The following is a 20,712-nucleotide window of genomic DNA, read 5'->3' as shown; positions in this document are numbered from 1 at the left end:
GACTCCATCTCAAAAAAAAAAAAAAAAAAAGAAATCCAAGCTAATATGTTGTAGAATGATAGTGTGGACAAATACATATGGGAATGCTTTCATGTGAGAGCAAGTGATAAGGCTGCAACCGAGTCAGGAAGATGACTAGCAGTCTGAGAAAATTAGAAACCCATTTCTCACTCTGGGACAATATAGATTAAATTTTCTTAATATCAAGAGCATTATTTGCTAATGTACCAAGGATCAACACTCTACTCTAATGTGAGGGATACAAGAGGATGAGAGTGATGCCAAATCCAGTGAGCTTTCAATCTTTTAAAGTGCAGGCCCATTTGAAGAAAACATTAAGTCTACAAGAGGGAAAATTAAATAATATACATAAAAAATTTTACCTAAAGGCCATTGAAAATGGTTACCTAAAGCAAATTTTTAAAATTTAAAATTGTAAACATTAAAAAAATTTTAAATATTTTTAAAATTAATTTTTAATTAATGTACAGCAACAAAAACTCATAACTTATAAAACATTTACCCAACAAATATTTATTAAGTGCAGTCAGCCCTCTGTATCCATGTGTGTGCCACATCTACAGATTGAACCAATCATGGATTAAAAATATTTGGGGCCAGGTGCAGTGGCTCATGCCTGTAATCCCAGCACTTTGAGAGGCCGAGGTGCATGGATCACAAGGTCAGGAGTTCGAGACCAGCCTGGCCAATATGGTGAACCCCCATCTCTACCAAAAATACAAAAAATTAGCCAGGCGTGGTGGCAGGTGCCTGTAGTCCCAGCTACTCGGAAGGCTGAGGCAGAAGAATTGCTTGAACCCAGGAGGCGGAGGTTGCAGTGAGCCGAGATCGCGCCACTGCACTCCAGCCTGAGTGACAGAGTGAGACTCTGTCTCAAAAAAAAGAAAATATTTGGAAGAAAAAAAAAAACACTTAAAAATAATGCAATAATTAAAAGAAGCCAAATTTTTAAAATACAGTATAACAACTATTTAGGTAGCATTTCTATTGTATTAGGTATTATTAGTAATCTAGAGATGATTTAAAGTATATGGGAAAAAGTCAGTGGGTTATATGCAAATACTACACTTTTTTTTTTTTTTTTTTTTTTTTTTTTTGACACAGAGTCTAGCTCTGTCTCCAGGTTGGAGTTTAGTGGCACGATCTCGGCTCACTGCAACCTCCGTCTCCCAGGTTCAAGCGATTCCCCTGACTCAGCTTCCCGAGTAGCTGGGATTACAGGCACGTGCCGCCATGCCCAGCTAATTTTTGTATTTTTAGTAGAGTCGGGGTTTCCCCTTGTTGGCCAGGATGGTCTCGATCTCCTGCCCTCATGATCCATCCACCTTGGCCTCCCAAAGGGCTGGGATTACAAGTGTGAGCCACCACGCCCGGCCAATACTACACCATTTTATATGAGGTACTTGAGTATGCATAGATTTTGTATCTGAGGAGGTCCTGGAACTAATCCCCTGCAGATACCGAGGGACAACTGTACTCACTTTGTACTAAACACTGAACTCAAAGATAATAATGTAATGACAACTGAAACACATTCAGCCCCCAAGGAGCTTACATTGTAGTGGAAGATACAAATGACACAGTGTGTAAAGTGCCATAATCAGGATACATAGGGAATGTTGTGGACACAAATTAGAGGGAGGGATAGATTTAGCCTGGTTGTGGAGGGAGAAAGAAGCAGCCATCCCAAGAAAGGAGCACATAGCTGAGTGCAGGAGGCTCACCCATGAGGTGAACGGGGAAGGACAGACATGCCAGGAAAACCCTTCAGCCTACAGGGAGGCCTGCAGTCAAGACAGAGAAGAATCTGGAGTTTTGAGAATTTCAAGTTGTTCAGGAAGACTGAATGCTGGGGTGTGAAGTAGGGAGTGACAAAATGAAGAAGAACATAGGGACTAGAAAAATAAACAGTTAAAAACAGACACTCAGTAGGCCAAATACATACCTGGAAAGTTACCATGCAGAGACCTAATGGATCCTAATCTAACAGAGTTTGACAGACCCTGAAATACTAATGTTTTAAAGGAATGTGTCTAGCCAAAAGCCCCACATAAACGCACACACAAAACTGGCATTTTTCAGCCGGGTGCAGTGGCTCATGCCTGTAATTCCAATATTTTGGAAGGCCAAGGCAAGTGGATTGCCTGAGTTCAGGAGTTTGAGACTAGCGTGGGCAACACGGTGAAACTCTGTCTCTACTAAAGTGGAAAAAATTATCCGGGCATGGCAGTGTGCACCTGCAATCCCAGTTACTCGGGAGGCTGAGACTGGAGAATCACTTGAACCAGGTGGAGGTTGCAGTGAGCCGAGATCACGCCATTGCACTCCAGCCTAGGCAACAGAGGGAGACTCCATCTCAAAAAAAAAAAAAAAAAAAAAAAAAAAAAAATCTGCATTTTTCAGGAGAAAGTATGATTAGCCAGCAAACTCCAAATATTATTGTCGAATTTGCAAGGCAATCGGTACCATGATGATAAGTTAGCACAGTCCCACTAAACTGTCAAATTTTATAACTTAATCATTCATTCATTCAATAAATAAATATGCATTAAATCCCTACTGTGTATAATTTTCTACTCACTGGGGATAGAGTGGTAAATAACACAATCAAAAAGGCCCTGCCCCCATGGAGCGTAAACGCCAGTGAGGACAGATAATTAAAATACAAATAAATGACCATTTATATATTTCAATGCCAATTAAAATTACAGAGGCAAACAAGGCAACTGAAAAAAAGAGAAGGAATGTTAGAAAGTTTGCAATTTTAAATAGGATAATCAGGAGTTGCGGGAAAGTGTTATAATGTTTGAATGAAGGAGAAAGAAGAACTGAGGAAGGGGAAAGCAAACAGCCTTGTGTTTATAATTCGGCTCAGGCTAGACAGACAGAATGAATATGTGAGGTACTCCAGTCAAGTGACAACTATATACTTCTCACTGTTAAATTCTGCTTTAATTCCTAGTTTCTGAGCTTGATGAGTTTGGGTTTCTGAATCTTCAACGCTGAAGGCCAGATGCTGGTCCACAACAAATTCACCAAGTCACGGAATGCTATGCCATGGGGCTTTTTGGGAAAAACCAAATGACTTTGGTCAACCTTCTCTAGTCTTTGACAGCAGTGTGGAGGATAAACCAGAAAGTGGTGAGACTACAGAAAAGACGGCTAGTGACAACACAACCGCCACTGTTCTGGAGGAAGTAAAGCCACTGGATTCAGAGAAACAGGCAGATGGTGGACAAGGAAGCTGTTCACGGGTTCTCAATGAGAAGGAGCATGAAGAAAGAACAGAATGGAAGGAAAACAATTTCAAATAAAAGGGAAGGAGGATGAAGTAGAAAGGGGCAGAACAGCTTAAATCTGTGGGGAATGAGATGTATGGGTAATTAGGTGCTCCCTGTCAATTAAGAAACAGAAGCCCTTCAACTCATCAAATTTTCAGAAAATGTTTCTTTTTCTGATGGACTCATAATTTAAAGAATGCAAAAATTCAATAAATGCATATGAAACAAAGTATAAATGAGTATACCAGGAGTTATAATCAAGGACTTTAAATCAAGGTGTGGAAATTAAAAGAGTACTTAATATTCTGTCATGATGCTTCTTTTAAGTTTAAAGCTCAGAAGAATAACATTTTAAAATATGCATCTCAAATAGTGAATAATCAAAGAGTGGTTGGTATCTTGGCAACATTTACTATACCTTTACTGAAAAAAAAACAGTCAAATATGACAAGTGCCTTAATCATTCCACAAAATAAAGTGCTACTTTTTTTCAAAGATTATAAAAAAGGGCATAGCTGGGAAATGAAATCCATGCTTATTACCAAAAATGGGAATAATACTAAAGTTATAAAACCCTGCTGCAAATATAAGTGTAGTTTACATACAGGAAACATTTCAGAAGAAACTGTATTCGAGCACATTTTGTAACTTTTCTTTCCCAAGAAAATGTTCAGCTACTTTTCTATGTCACATGTTCAGGAAAAAAAAAAACTGAATTCATGAAATATACTGAATATTTTATGAGCAAGTTTGAGAGATGCTTACCCGGTATTGATGGAAATGATTTCTATTAGTGGATTCTTCCTAATCTTCGGCAAATCCAATCGTGCTCCCCCAAGCCGCCTTCCATTATCCTTTTTCTGACCCAGCAGTCTCACAGAGTGACCTTCAAATCAAGCACATAAATATACATTAGCAAGAGTCACACACTTCACTGTAACTTAATGCTTTCAACAAATATGTTCATTTAACTTCTTTTTGGGAGCAGGGGAAACAACATAGAGGAGTGAAGTGTGATCATGTAAACTTAAGAAATACTGTCAAAAGGAAAAATAGCAGCCACATGCAGTGGCTCAGACCTGTAATCCCAGCACTTTGGGAGGCCAAGGTGGGTGGATCACCTGAGGTCAGGAGTTTGAGACCAGCCTGATCAACATGGTGAAACTCCATCTCTACTAAAAATACAAAAATAAGCCGGGTATGTTGGCAGGCGCCTGTAATCCCAGCTACTCAGGAGGCTGAGGCGGGAGAATAGCTTGAGCCCAGAAGGTGGAGTTTGCAGTGAGCCCAGATGGCACCACTGCACTCCACCCTCGGTGACACAGTGAGACTCCATCTCAAAAAAAAAAAAAAACCAAACAAGAAAAACAGCTGTATTCAGGGCCTACTTGCTTTGCTTATATTTGCACAGATGAGAAACAGAATACTCTCAAAATATCATTTCTACAGGTATAAATACTCTCTAGCATATGCCAAATATGCATGTGCAGCAGGAAGGGTTTGCTTGGGCACTGGGCCTGCCTGCCATTACATTGCAGAAAAAATGAGTAATAAAAAAAAAGCAAAACCAAGTATCTGCTCAAAACAAACAACAAATCAAAGAAGTAAATAATCGAAAAGCTGAGATAAAATTGTACTTTAGGGCTGGATTTTTTTAAACAAACATTTTAAACTTATTTTTACACAATGTCACAAAAGGAAATCAGATCACTACTAACAGCCATTAAAACGTTTGTAATTTTTAAATTTTGATATAATTTCACACTTGTAGAAAAAGTGGAAGAATACAATACAAAAAATTGCATACCCTTCAATTATTATTTTACCATATTTACTTTGTCATTTTTTTCCTTCTATACAGACATATTGTATTTTTGTTTGTTTGTTTGTTTTAGTTTAGTTTTGTTTTTTTAAGAGACGGGGTCTCGCTATATTGCCTAGGCTGATTTCAAACTCCTGGGCTCAAGCAGTCCTCCTGTCTCAGCCTCCCAAAGTGCTGGGATTACAGGCATGAGCCACCACACCCGGCCTAGACCTATTGTTTTTATAACTTTACTGAGGTATATCCTATAGCCTATAAAATTCACACACTATGAGAGTAAGAGTCAATGATTTTAAATACATTTATAAAGTTTTGGCCAGGCATGGTGGCTCACACCTGTAATCCCAGCACTTTGGGAGGCCAAGGCAGGCAGACCAGCCCAGCCAACATGGTGAAACCTCATCTCTACTAAAAATACAAAAATTAGCTGGGTGTGGTGGTGCGAACCTGTAATCCCAACTACTTAAGAGAGTGAGACAAGAGAATCACTTGAACCTGGGCAGCAGAGGTTGCAGTGAGCCAAGATCACGCCACTGCACTATAGCCTGGGTGACACAGCGAGACTCCACCTCAAAGAAAAAAAGTTTTATAATCATCGCAATAACTCAGTTTTAGAACACATGATGTCAATGTTCTAAAATTGAATGGAACAACTGAATGGAACATCACCCCAAAATAAGAATTTTGGGGGGTGATGTAAATGTTCTAAAATTGAGCTTATCAGAGTCTATCTCTATTCCCATACCAAATATAGGGAATTTTGTTAATCCATTGACCAGCTGATTGATATTTGAATTGCTTCCAATTAACAGCTACCATAAAAATGCTTCTGTGAACATTCACATACAAGTTTTTGTATGGACATATGTTCTATTTCCCTTGGATATATTCCTAGGAGTAGAACTGGTGGATCATGTGGTAAATTTACATTTAACATTTTAAGAAACAACTGCTTACGAAAGCAGTCATACCATTTTATATTCCCATCAGCAATGTATGAGGTTTTGAGTTTCTTCATATCCTTGCCAATACTTAGTACTACAACTTCTTTTGATAACAGCTATTCTAATGGGTGTGTAGTGGTATATGATTGTGGTTTGAATATGCATTTCCATAGTGAGGAATGATGTTGAGTACCTTTTCATGTGATTATCAGCCAAATGTATTTCTCACTCAGTAGAATGTTATGATGATTAATTTTATATGTCAACTTGACTGCGCCAGAGGGTACCCAGATATTTTGATATTATTCTGAATGTCTCTGTGAGGGTGTTTCTAGATGAGATAACATTTGAATTGGTAGACTGGGTGAAGCAAATTGCCTTCCCAGTATGGATGAGCCTCATTCAATTAAATAAAAGTCTCAATTAAAAAAAAAAGGCTAAGAGTGAGCTCCTCCTGACCGACTGTACGAGCTAGAACATAGGTCCATTTCGGCCTTCAGACTCACACTGAAATATTGGCTCTTCTTGGGTCTCAAGTGGGCCAGCCTGTGTACTGTAACTTAACACGATTGGCTCTCCTATTTCTTACGGCCTTTGAACTCAGACTGGAACTACATACACATCACCTCTCTGAGGTTTCCAGCTTGCTGAACGCAGATCTTGGGACTTCTCAGCCTCCATAGTTGCATGTGCCAATTCCTTACACTACGTCTCTTTCCATACATACACTCATTGGTCCCAACTAATATAAAAGTCTACTCCAGTATTTTCCCAGTATTTTAATTAGAGTATTTGTCTTACTGAGTTGTAAGAATTATTTACATATTATGGTAATAAGACCTTTATCAGATATATGATTTATAATTATTTTCTCTCAGTCTGTGGCTTATATTTTCACTTTCACGATGGTGTGTCTTGAAAAGTAAATGTTTCTTCAATTTAATGAAGTTCAATTTATCCAGTTTTTTCTTTTATGGCTCATGCTTTTGGTGTCACATCTAAGAACTCTTTAGCTACATTAAGGGCACAGAGATTTCTTGTGTGTTTTCTTCTACATCTTTTATTGTTTCTGTTCTTATATTTATGTCTAGAATTCACTTTGTTTATTTTTATGTACAGTGAAGGCCTAAGCTCTTTTTTTATATGAATATTCAACTGTCCTGATGCTATTTATTTTCCTTCTTCCTCTTTTGTGCTATTGTCACACATATTAACATATATAGTTATATACAGTAGCACCACTTATCTGTAGTTTTGCTTTCCACAGATTCAGTTACCCACAGTACAGTATAATAAGATATTTTGCGACAGGAAGAGAGAGACACCCCACATTCACATAACTTTTATTACAGTGTATTGTAATAATTATTCTATTTTCTCACTAATGTTGTCAATCTCTTACTGTGCCTAGTTTATGAATGAAATCTTATCATAGGTATGGACGTATGTATAGGAAAAAACACGGTACATACAGGGTTTGGTACTCTCCATAGTTTCAGGCATCTACTGGGGATCTTGGAATGTACCTCTCATGGTTAAGGGGAGACTCATGTAAAGCTAAAAATATGGTGCTATAATTATTGTTTTTTACGTAATTGTATGTTTTTTTCCGTTTTGTTTTCTATGAGACAGGGTCTCACTCTGTCGCCCAGGCCGGAGTGCAGTGGCACAATCATGGCTCACTGCAGCCTCGACTTCCTGGGCTCAAGCAATCCTTCCATTCCATCTCAGCCTCCTGAGGAGCTGAGACTATAGGTGTGCGCCACCAGGTCCAGTTACTTTTTAAATTTTTTTTATAGAGATGAGGTCTTGCCACGTTGCCCAAGCTGGTCCCAAACTCCTGGGATTAGGTGATACTTCCACCTTGGCCTCCCAAAATACTAGAATTAAAAGTATGAGTCACTGCACCTGGCCTATGTTGTTTTTTAATAATGAAAATGTGAAAAATATGTTTACTCATATAAATACCATTTCTAGCATCTTTCACTGCTCCTTGGCATCCAAGTTATCATTCAGTGCCTCTTCTTTTCTGCCTGACAAACTTTCAGTATTTCTCACAAAGCCCATTCCAGTTTCTGCTGCATGTGCAGAAGAAACAACTTCTGGTTAACTCAAGGTATGTGGAGAGTCTCACAAGCCTCATAGCGCTAGCTCAGCTACCAGAATTCCCTGCTAAAACCCTGGTTAGTCCGTCCGTCCATTGCTTGCACCAAACAGGTCAGTAACTTCAGTCCAGTAGAGCCGCAGACCTTCCCTACGGCTTGCCATCAAAATCTCCACTGTACCTGACAGTTCTCCAAATCCACTGAGCTGTCTCGGGAGCAGCAAAGAAGCTGCTGGCTTTCATGGCCTGTTTTGCCCTAGTTGCAACCTTGCCCACCGAGTAGAGGAGGGAAAATGGAGCAGCCCCAGCATAAATACCACAGACTTATACTGTTTTTTATCCAAAGCTCAGTTTTTTCATGAATAAACACTTCTCAGTTTGTTGAATGCTTTTAGTTGATTTCCAGAGTACTGACATGATTTGCCTTTGACTGCTGGTGCAGCTTTAGCATTGCTTTTGAGAAGAAGGTTTGTTGACCTCCTCATGCCATCATGACAGAAGCATATTAAATGCAACTTTTAAAAAGGAATCATTAAAATAACTTCAAATACATAATTAGTACAGCTCTAAGATTCTACGTAGTTATATACATGTTTCATCGCCTGTCATTTCAGAAAGCTTTATTGCTTAAATATCTCTGGTACAACTTTTCACAACCAAAAGTAATAAAACCATCAGTCATAGCCTCTTTGCACTACACACTTTAATAAGAAACATTTAGTACTTTATTCGCTCTGAAAATTTATGCTCTGATATAGAAACATGCTAAAGTCAAGCAAGCATTTGGCATGTTGGATTCCACAGATTTTCAAGATAAGTTAAGCTCTCTAATCAAAAGCCCAGTTAATGAAGAGGTGAGCAAGACTGGCATGCTAACATAATAGTTCTCCAAGAGATGCCAAGAGTTCGATAATGACTATGCAAAGGCATGCTATTTTCATACTTGCATGAGACAAATTTCATTATATCCTGCTGAGACTCCAGTAATATGCAGCCTGCACTAATAACATTTGATAAATTATTCATCTTCACTATCTACATGCAAATAAAAGGAAGTATCTCTGCCTGATGATATAATGAGTTATTTTCCAATCCAATGATTCATTAAAGAGCAGCAGACCTAACAATAGTCTGGTTTTTTTTTTTTAATTGAAAACTACTGCACACTGAAGACAAAGTAGGAAATAACGTAACAGTCACTTGTTACATCTGGCCAAAGATGAAAGGAGGGAATTTCAACAATAAAACAATTATTTGTTTAAAAATGGAGTAGCAGAACAAAACTTTTATTTGTTATATACCCTTTCATTTAGAAATCTTCTTTCAAACAGAACTGCTGTTTCAAATTAATTCCTTAAATCCATAAACCATACAGTAAATATAAATACTATTTACTATCTATTTTATGTGCAGTTATCAATACTGCTGCCATCTAAAACAAACTAAAACTTACCAGAATAAAGAATAAAACTGAAAGAGATGTCTTACAGGAAGCAAGTCTTTGGAAAGAAAAGGAAAGAGAACAAGGACTCAGGACCAGAGAAACATGCTGCAGGAGCTGAGATGTGAAAGGTAAAAGGCAAATTTTTGGAGCAAATTTGTCCTGAAAATGAACACGCTATACTTATGAAAGGACCATGAGGCAAAGACCATAATTACACATTCACACATTCCTTCTTTATTTGATCCTTTCTCATTAGCCACTGAGGCCGAGCACTGTGATGGAAAAAGAATGGCTGCTCACTGAGCACTGGTTTATTTTGGGACTACTGTGAATCAGCCTTTTGGCTTGAGTGAAGGGAAAGAGAAAAGAAAGAAAGTAAAACAGTATAGAAAAGAAAAAGGGAGTGAGTTTTTATATCATTTCAATCCCATGTAATAAGAAATTAAAGGAGGAAATATTAATAGGAACAGATGGGGAGATGACGCTCAGTGTGACAAGATCAACCGATAACGACATGAGGCCACTGAGGAGATGGTGATAAATATGTAAAGTGACTAAAAGAGATATGCAACTTTAATAAAAAGATGAGAAAGGAAGACAGGCATATATTTAGAATGAGACATACTCAAAAATGTTATATTTCTGAGATCTTTTATCTTTTCCATTTTTAATGTAAATTCACATTTCACCTCCTCTACATAATGGTCAAATATGTCTCAGTGGGTTTATTTACCCTCATTAATAAACATCTCTCTGAGTTGTTACATACAAGTGTCAGATACAATTCAACCCTGTTAAAACCAAATTCGATTTTAAGCCTTGAAGTTTTCAGCAGTTATTTATAAGTCAGCTACAAAACCTGACTCCATGCTGGTTTTTAGATTTGATCTAATCCATTAAAGAATGCTACTAAACCATTTTACCAACTAAAATTATTATACATTGTAAAAATTTGAACCAAAAAGCTAGCTTTTGATACAATTCACTGTTGTGTGCACATTTCTGAACTCATAATACTGAAATGCTTATGAGAAGAGAAACCAAGGCACTGTATATTATTTGTATAGTAATTGCTACACTAGGTGAATCAATGTTCAATGCTGTTTATCAATCTTCAATAACAAAAATGTTTTCTAAATCTAATGGTGCTACCTGTACTGGATGGTGTTAGAACTGAGGGAAAACATCCCACTCACGTATACTAGAAAGCCCGGCCTGTCAGCGTATCAGGAAGCCAATCATAAAGGTCATTCACAAATAGAAAAGAACCAACTCCCTGAACATAAAGACTTATATTAACTGAGTGACAGAAACATAACTAGCTACAAAATATATCTATTAACTAAATTATGCTCCTACACACAAACCAATATTCTCTGTTTGGTTCTCACGTTCTAAAGTGGGTTGCACATACGAGCTTCAGAGTATCATTCATATTACAGAAATACCAATGATCTGGCAACTTGGACTCCTATTGTTTATTTTTTCCCTTTATTTTTTTCTAAAGGCTATATAAACAGCCCAACTTTTCTTCAATACTTCATTCACTCCATCTAATTTTAAAGGCCATTCACTGTTTTCTTAATATGTGACCACCCACCTCCACTACCACCAGAGAGGACTCATGCCAAAGCTTGTTGGTTTTATTTTTTATCTCCTGATGACTGGTCTCACCTTGCACAAATTTGGTTTTATTAAGTACACACTGAAAAGACTTGTCTGAACCCTAGCTCTGGGTCAGCCTGCTGGAAATATTCCTAATGAAGCAATCCAACAGGATGACGGGGGCAGAGGGCAGAAGGCTGGCAGAAAATTCAAGCAAAAAAGTTTTTTAAAAAATGAATAAATGGGCCAGGTGCGGCAGCTCACACCTGTAATCCCAGCACTTTGGGAGGCCGAGGCAGGCAGATCATTAGGTCAGAAGATCGAAACCATCCTGGCTAACACGGTGAAACCCCATCTCTACTAAAAATACAAAAAATTAGCTGGGCATGGTGGCGGGCACCTGTAGTCCCAGCTACTTGGGAGGCTGAGGCAAGAGAATGGCGTGAACCCAGAAGGCACAGCTTGCAGTGAGCCGAGATCTCACCACTGCGCTCCAGCCTGGGCAACAGAGCAAGACTCCATCTCAAAAATAAATAAATAAATAAATGTACTGTACATATCAATTCTCACTTAAATTTGATCACATCAATTTGAATTTAAGAATATTATACAAAAGTGCCCAATTTAATCTGTTTTTCTACAAACTGTTCATAGTTACCACTGAAAGTGTCCTTAATAGGCTTTTTAACTACTCAATTACAAAGAACAACAAAAGTGTAGTCAAAGTTTGTCTCTACAACATTCAATATCATTCCTCATATACAGGTACTTCTTAGAAGAAAAAAAGGTAGGTATTCACACTAAAGTGTGACACTCCTTTGAAATATTTCATCTTAAAAGAAGAAAAGAATATAAAACACAGAAACTGGGTTAAATGGAAGAAGCAGCTTTGTCACAAGTCTAGATTGGAAAACTTTACACAAAATGGTAGAATTAACTAAAAAACACAGAATCTTTATAACTCAAGCTCTAATTGTTTGTTACTGAGATTAAATAATTCCCTTTTTCAGCAAGTATGAAGAGTTTGTTAATGACAGCAATGACACCTAGAAAAAGATATTAAAATGAGAAAAGAATAAGAAGAGACTGTCCAAAAAGACAGAACTCAAAGTATAAATCGGAGTATAAGTAAAGAGAGCCCACTAAGGTACTAATGTTACCAAGGTGCATTTCCAGAGTTTAACAAAGTATGAAGATTCCAACACCTTACCTGGTGGACTGGGGAGGAGGCTAAGGTAAGATCACAGTACACAGTTTAAATCCCTAGAAATCTGAGAATTGTTTAGTATCGAAACTCCTGTTGTACAAAAAATTACCTACTCTATAATCTTAATAATGTAAAATTTATGTACGGACAAGAATTATGGACGAGAACATGGAAAAATGAAAACATTTATTGGAATGGAATGTTCTTAGGCAATTTTCTTCTTCCATTTGGACATTATCAATGGTATAACTAATAATTGAGTTACATTAAACAAAGGATATGTATAACAAAGTAATCTGCATAAGCAAAACGTCCTTTTACTCTAATGGAGATACCTTCTGGGGCAAATTACAATAAGTATTTAATTTTACGTTTTAATTACTACATCTTTTGCAAGCAAATACGTCTTTTATGACAGTGGGAATAGACTTATGTGGTGCCAATTTATTTTTTCAGAATCCAAACCAAATGTGCATCAAAACAGTTAAAATTCAAAGCAGTCCCATGTCAATAACTCAACGTTAGTATTGACCCTGAGTAGAACTCTTCAGATCATTAGCTGTCTTGCTACAACAGACTCTCCTGAATTCTAAATTTATTAAATGGCTCCAAGCCTTTGATATTTACAGCAATAAAGCTATGATAGCTTCTGTTTCTGTATGTAAAGCAACCACAGCAACAATACAGAACATAATGATTTCTCATGCTCAAACCTGTATTCCCAAAGATACTGTAGCAGGTGATGAAAGCAAAGCAGACCTTACAAAAGACGGCACTCAAGCTGCTAGAAAATGAGAACAATAAAATGTACAAGACATAAGGAATTTGTAAGCCACAGTTAACTTTTAAAATTGAAGCTCAGAGTCCCACTGAATTAGGCCATTTTATGCATTGCTACAAAGGAATACCTGAGGCTGCATAATTTATAAAGAAAAGACGTTTAATTGGCTCATGGTTCTGCAGGCTGTACCGGAAGCATGGTAACAGTATCTGCTCAGCTTCTAGTGAGGCTTCAGGAAGCCTCCAATCATGGCAGAAGGCAAAGGGGGTGCCCACCTGTCACACGGGGAGAGTAGGAACAAGAAAAGATGCGAAGGGGAGAGATAACCCACACTTTTAAACAACCAACTCACGTGAGAATTCCCTATGGGCCAGTACAGCACCAAGCCATTCACGAAGGAACCGCCCCCATGACCCAAATACCTCCCACCAGGCCCCACTTCCAACAGTGAGGATCACATTTCAAAATGAGATTTAGAAGGGACAAACATCGAAACTATGTTGTACTCACTTTCAGTCACAAATGAAAATGTCAAGTCTCCTCGTGCTAATTCAACTCAAGCCACCATAAAGTGTGACAGAAGAGATGGGAAGAAGTAAAGGCTGGGGAATTTTCCCACCTACGTATCTTAAAAAATGCCTCTCTGACCTTGCTGACCTTCCTTTCACTTCCAATCAAGAACTGAATAATCTTGTACTGTAGGCAGCATAAATACAATCTAAATGAGAGGAGGCCCCTGGAGCTCACTTTGCTTCAAATTCACTCTCTTACTCCTCAACCCGTTCAGATAAGTGATAAGTATTATCACTGCCTTTCTATAGAAATGGCAAGAGTGAAATAAGTTTAAAAATGTAGTTAAAACTAAGAGGATGTACATTTTATACTGTAAGTCACTGTATTAATGTACATGCATAACTGAAACAAAAGTTCTATAATACTATAGATGAGCTTAGAAAACGAAGCATGTATGAAGGATTACTTTTTAATATTTAAAACCTTCTCTATCTTAAGCAACTACTTTGACTTCTGCCTTAAAGGGACTTAAGGTCTCGAGGAGGGCAGACTGTTGAACAAATAAGTGAAAGGACGTGTCAGAGATGATCTGACAGATGTTTCTAAGTACAGAGAGACACCACAAGGGAGTGGTCAACTCTCCCAGGGAAAATCAGGAAAGGCTTCAGGGAGAGGTGACACTGAAGTCTGGGAGGCAGAGCAAGCAGGATACAAATTATATACATGATTATATCTATTCCACAGTACCTTTTCCTAGAATTCCATTTTTTTGACTGATTTTCCACTTCTTAAAACTAATCTAGTTAAAAGCCTATCACTTTAACTGGATTTCACCGAAAAGATTTATTAAGACTTGGCAGAAGGGCCCCCATGGTGAAAGACCACGCCTTCAAAAATGAAAATGCTCCTAAAAATAATTTGTGAAGTAGAAATTATGTGGGCTTGAGATTCTTAGTTCTAGTCAAAAGACTAATCAAACATTGTCTTAAAATTTAATTTTTAAAAATGACAGTGTTGGGCATGGACTGTTAAAGATTGAAAGTTACGAACATTAAAATACTTCTGGTTATAGCTGCAAAACTCATGTGGCCTAAACACATAACTAGGATTGAGAATACAAGATTTAAGACATATCCTTAAAAAACATCGCAGGATTTTTTTGACCTAACCATTTGACAGTAAAAACTCTATATACAAAGTGTGTTTTACATTAAAACTTTCAAAACTTATTCTTACAACACACATACAAGAATTTTCTCTATAGAATCTTTTCATTTGCTTTTTATTGGCTGGCTTTTTTATCGGTTGCTTACAGTTAGGGAATACATTCACTCACTCATTTCCCAATTTAAGCACCTTTATAGCATGGTATGACTCAAACAGTCTATTCAGAATTTTCTTTAAAAATTAAGCATATCTTTATTAACTCCTTACAAAAGAATGTTTTATGTTGGCACAAAATAAAACAGCAAATAAGACAGAAAAAAAAGTTTAAAAAGATCAAAGAGGAAACAAGACACATGAAGGAACAAAATATATGAGAAGATCTAAAGGGAACATGGAAAAAAGTGAGCAGTGATCTTAAACAACAGGTATCAGAAAAGAAAATAATAAATGGGCCTCACTTTCTCATTTCCGTCTGTTCAGTATTAACAGCTTCACAGAATAGAAAGGAGGGTATGTGAAACAAGGGGACTAGGTTTCAAATTATAGTACACTGCTGCTTGGCTGCATAATCAGTAATGCCAGGCTTCCTGTGGAGCAGAAATGAATTAATGTATATGAAAAGGGTAAGCCACAAAGAGCTAGACAGAAGTTAATTACAGTTACTACCATAATTAAACAACTGTACTCCTATCAAAACATACAGCGCTAATGACGTTTCTCAAAAGCAAGATGGCAAGGGAGTTTTTAAAACTTTCAAACACTAGAAGTTAAAGTCAGATCCCATTTCTTTTAAAAGCTCTGGAGGGCTAGGAACTAGGTCACAAATAATTGCATTAATAATGATGATCAAGGCCGGGTGCGGTGGCTCACACCTGTAATCCCAGCATTTTGGGACAAGGCGGGGGAGATCACATGGGGCAAGGAGTTCGAGACCAGCCTAGCTAACATGGTGAAACTCCTTCTCTACTAAAAATATAAAAATTAGCCGAGCATAGTGGTGCATGTCTGTAATCCCAGCTGCTTAGGAGGCTGAAACACAAGAATCACTTGAACCTGGGAGGTGGAGGCTGCAGTGAGCCAAGATCGCACCACTGCACTCCAGCCTGGGCGACGGAGCAAGACTCTGTCTTAAAAAAAAGAAAAAAGAAAAAAGATGATCACAAGTTTGTGAATGACATGTTAAATGTATAAATTAAAGTAGATTAAAGGTCACCCCTACGAAATCACTCATTTGCATTGTGATGTACTCTCCGGGTGTGAGTTAGGGGAAGAAGGCATAGGTAATGAACCTGGAACCGTACATGGTCCTGGGTGAGTATAAGCATGTGTGCTCAGGAACCATGTTAGAGAGCCAAGGCTGTTTTTCCACCTGAGGACGCCTGAGTGACATGATCCTTACCTGTCTAGAACAGTGGCTTACCATGGCAATGAATCTAGGTGAGTGGCTGCAGGGCCAACTCCCCAGCTCCCAGTTTCCCAATAGTCTGGATTAAGCAGTCTGCCACCTCCCCTCTCAGATCATGGGTCCTCTCAGCCACCATCCCTCTCCCAGCAAACATTCTTGAGAATCACTGCTCTAGGTAATGTTACCTACATTAAATCCCCTCAAATCACTTTTTCCCTGAGCAAACCAAGTTATCAAGACTAAAACTACCTCTCTCGAAGTCCTGAAAATAAACATGCTCCTGGGTAGAAATGAAAGCTCCTTCAAAGAGGCACAATGTTTTTGAGCAACACTGGGAAGCACGCTCCCTGTCACTGCCCAGAACTGCATTACAACTGAATGGAGGAAGAGCGAAAGAGTCCAAGAACTGGGCATTACTCAAGACCTTCTTCACTAGAAAATATAGAGGTACACCAAACAAAAATGCATGGTACCTCTGCCACAAACGCCTTCAGCTTCATTTTGTAAGAAGGAGGGCATAGGGAAAGAAAAAGTAAAATCTGGCATATAGAAATCGGGGTGCGAGATAAAGGCTAGTCACATTCTAGTAACTTCTGCTAGAGATCACTATCTAAAATGCCAAAAGCTATTCTAATGACAGACTCTGAAACTCAATTTTATATTACAGACACATGCACTTCAAGAATTTCAGAGTGGAAGTGACCTTCTGTGTGATACAATTTGCAACTCAGGAAACTGAGAACCAATGAGGTTGTATGGGCTGTTAAAACTGGCATTGTTAGTAGTACAAACAAGCATTTGCACACAGCTCTTCATAGTCTCAATCAAGGACTCTCACCTATCACAGCAGCACCCAACACAGCAGCTGACTTTTCAGTGCAGCTTTAAGAAATGGTGCATTTAATTTTCAGAATTACAATAAAGATTTAATGTTAGAAAGCATCTTTTATGAGGACATTTTAATTACTATTTATTTCTCAATACAATGCATACTTTGTTATAAAATGGTAGTACTGAGATAAACTTCTTTAAAATATCCAAATATCCAGAGGATATCCAGAGTTGATATCCTAACTGAAGAGTCTCCAAGTGAGTTTTCTCTCTCTCAAATTAATAAGTGAAATTGGTATTTAGTCTCTCAGTCTCCAAAGTAATTGCTACATCTCTGCTGTATACTTCATAATGTGTTACAGAATGAACTTCTAAAAGAAAAAATGTGCCAATCACCAAATATTAGAAATAAATGTCCAAATCGATTAAACATTCTTTTAATAATCCTGTACCAATTATTATCAATATTAGGTTTTCTAAGAAAAGATCCATAACATCACTAAAGTTTATCCTACACCTAATTAAGTTAATTATTCCAATTATCAAATACCATTTTTCAAGAAAAAGAGAAAGTCAGATTTACATTTCTTTTCTACCTACATCTGAGCCGTCAAATTACTTTGTGGTGCCAGTTTTCACTTGACTGTGACATAATAAATTATTTCTCTAACAATAAAATCTTTGTTTTTAAAAAATAAATTTGAAGATGATAATTTCTATGTCCCATCAAAGCTTTAGATACTGTATTTCTAACATGACCTGGTTTCTATTTTATATTTCTAATTTTAGGGAAATCAGCTATAAAGTACTAAAGAAGAATTACCAATACAATACAATTTACTATTGTGCTGAGAATAATCAAAGCAAAACAGAAAATACCCCAATTAACCTACAACTTTACCCTGCATTTGAAAAATGCAACGAAGCTGCTAGTATTTATTTTTTCTCTAAATTTACAGTCTCATCTATTCTCAATATATTTTACTAACCAAAAATAGTGCACCCTCTAATGAAGAATAAAATCTCTCCAGTCACGTAATAAAGCACATGATACGTATGCAGTGTCTAAAAGCAGTGTAGCAACTGCCAATTCTCTTAAAAGTTAGTTATAATAAAGGAAGAATATAAGATGAAAAAATGTTATTTTTGTTTTTTCTTTTAAAGTATATTAAAACTCTTAAAATATATACATTAAGTGACCATTTTGTATGGAAGCCTCAAAATATGATTAATTGATCTACTTGGTGGTTTTTTTTTTTTTTTCACTAAATAACTCCTACTGTAGTAAATACTATAACATTTAGGTATAATACAAATTCTTTCTGGGATTGATGCTTTATATTATTTATTTATTAAGAAAAATTAATATGGTTGAGAAACAAGAACCCTGGGCATCAGAAGTTGCCATATCTGAAAATGTTAAGTACCAGAAATAAAAATGATTAAAATACAGATGTAAAAGCAAGGATGTTCAAACATATATTTGCTCATGTTAACAGTTTCACAAAAGTCTAAATGATAATACATTTTTAGAGATTTGACAATACTTGTAGTCTCACCTTCACGAAATCTATCAAAACACTACCAGGATTCACAAGAGTTAAAGCGTAAGTGTAATTTAAGAGTAGGCAAGTCCTCCTTAACAGTTAAACAAGGAAAGATGGGGATACTATACTGGACAGGTCAGTGGGACTACTAGCGGAAGGGTTGCGTCATGGGAAGCCTATGAGGTTCAAGCCTAAAGTAATTTCCTTTCCTTGCTTACAGCAATCAAATCTAGTAAACCACTATAACAGTGTATTATGTGAAAACTACAATATGATTATCAACTTGAACTATTCAACACTATGCACCAGCTCACCCCACCAAAATCCCAGAATTAAGAAATTGAAAGTTAGAGAAATACCCAAGTCCTCATATAAATAAACTCCATTAATGATGAAAGGTGGTTTCAAATAATTTTTAAAAAAATGCATCTTTGAGCAGAAAAGGAAATACAAGCAATAAATACACTAAAGCTGTACAATTAAATTTAAGAAGAACAAAAAGCATATAAGACCATTCTGAAGCCACCATAAAGGAGCAGAATCCACTTGGGGGATTCATTTAGGCATTCCTTTGTGTTCTAAAAGCCTTAATGGCTAAAAATACTTGATAAATGTAAAGTTACTTACTATCTTATTTAAAAAAACCCAGTGAACTTGACCATTTACAATGTTTAAAGAAGACTTTTTCTGGAGCATCTATTACATATTTTGTAGTAGATAAACACTGCTGCTGCTCTGTATGTGTGTAGCTAAAAACAGGACTGATAATTTGGCCAATACAGTTATAAAGTTACAGAAATACAGACAAGACAACACATGCTGGTTTCTCTTACAAAGTCGTTTCTGTTATTATTCTAAACCAAGGTATAGAATGAAGTGATGTAAAAAATCAACTACAAGTCTTATCATAGAATGTTTTTGTTTGGGGCCATAAAGAAATTAGCCTACTCTTATTTTTAAGAAAATGTTATGGTTTGAAAAATGCTATCTAAGAGAGAGAGAATGAATAACAAGCAGTTCATCCTAGAAATAATATATGTAGATGTACAGAATACAAATAAGTAAAGCTAGAATCCTATTGTTAACGTGGGGAAACTAAAGGAGATATAAAGAAAAGAGGATAGCAAAACAGATAAACTGACTGCATTTAAGAATGTAACCATTACCTTTGCAACTGGAAATGCAAGTTACCAAACTGTAATCGAATAGTAAAGTTAACTTTACTATATTCATAAACTTAAACAGGCTCATTGAAAAAAACTAAATAAAGTAATAAATCCCTGGCTGCTTTACTTACTAGAAGGTAGAAGTTATCATGTATTTACTTACACCAATGAGACTGGAAAGTATTCCTAATATGTAAGGCAATCCACAAACTTTTTCCCACTACATTCAGACTACACTAACTGTATCAGAGATTACATATAATGAGAGGATGCATACAAGTGTTCTTGAAAATGTGGCACATATACACCATGGAATACTATGCAGCCATAAAAAATGATGAGTTCGTGTCCTTTGTAGGGACATGGATGAAACTGGAAAACATCATTCTCAGTAAACTATCACAAGGACAAAAAACCAAACACCGCATGTTCCCACTCATAGGTGGGAATTGAACAATGAGAACTCATGGACACAGGAAGGGGAACATCACACTCCAGGGACTGTTGTGGGTTGGGGGGAGGGGGGAGGGACAGCATTAGGAGATATACCTAATGCTAAATGACGAGTTAATGGGTGCAGCAAACCAACACGGCACATGGATACATATGTAACAAACCTACACATTGTGCACATGTACCCTAAAGCCTAAAGTATAATAATAAAAGAATTAAAAAAAACAAAAACAAACAAAAAATCAATAAAAATTATTTTAATGAAATGCAAGTATTGAAAAAGCAGATGTGCTTTTGTGGTCCAATACCCTCCCAGATATACCATGCTACACATCTAAGCTCAATCACTTACTCATTGAGTTTGGAAAACATCCTCAAGTAAGTCTGCACTGAGCTCTGTAAGGTGGTTATTCAGTCACTC

At 37.0% G+C, this 20,712-nt stretch overlaps 1 protein-coding gene across 6 annotated transcripts in view; it reads right to left on the bottom strand.

The window, feature by feature from the left end:
* Positions 1-20,712, bottom strand: part of CDKAL1 (CDK5 regulatory subunit associated protein 1 like 1) — a 697,372-nt gene that overhangs the window by 446,596 nt on the left and 230,064 nt on the right. For all 6 annotated transcript variants that reach the window (XM_032141403.2, XM_058432566.1, XM_058432568.1 and 3 more), the window contains one exon: positions 4,068-4,188. In XM_032141403.2, the coding sequence (XP_031997294.1) occupies positions 4,068-4,188 (121 nt within the window). The remainder of the gene's footprint in view (positions 1-4,067; positions 4,189-20,712) is intronic.

Source organism: Hylobates moloch, unplaced genomic scaffold, assembly GCF_009828535.3.
Source record: "Hylobates moloch isolate HMO894 unplaced genomic scaffold, HMol_V3 SCAFFOLD_20, whole genome shotgun sequence".
In the NCBI taxonomy this organism is placed as follows: Eukaryota; Metazoa; Chordata; class Mammalia; order Primates; family Hylobatidae; genus Hylobates; species Hylobates moloch.
Note: the sequence above shows the minus strand (reverse complement) of the source record. Positions and strands in the feature narration are given on the sequence as shown.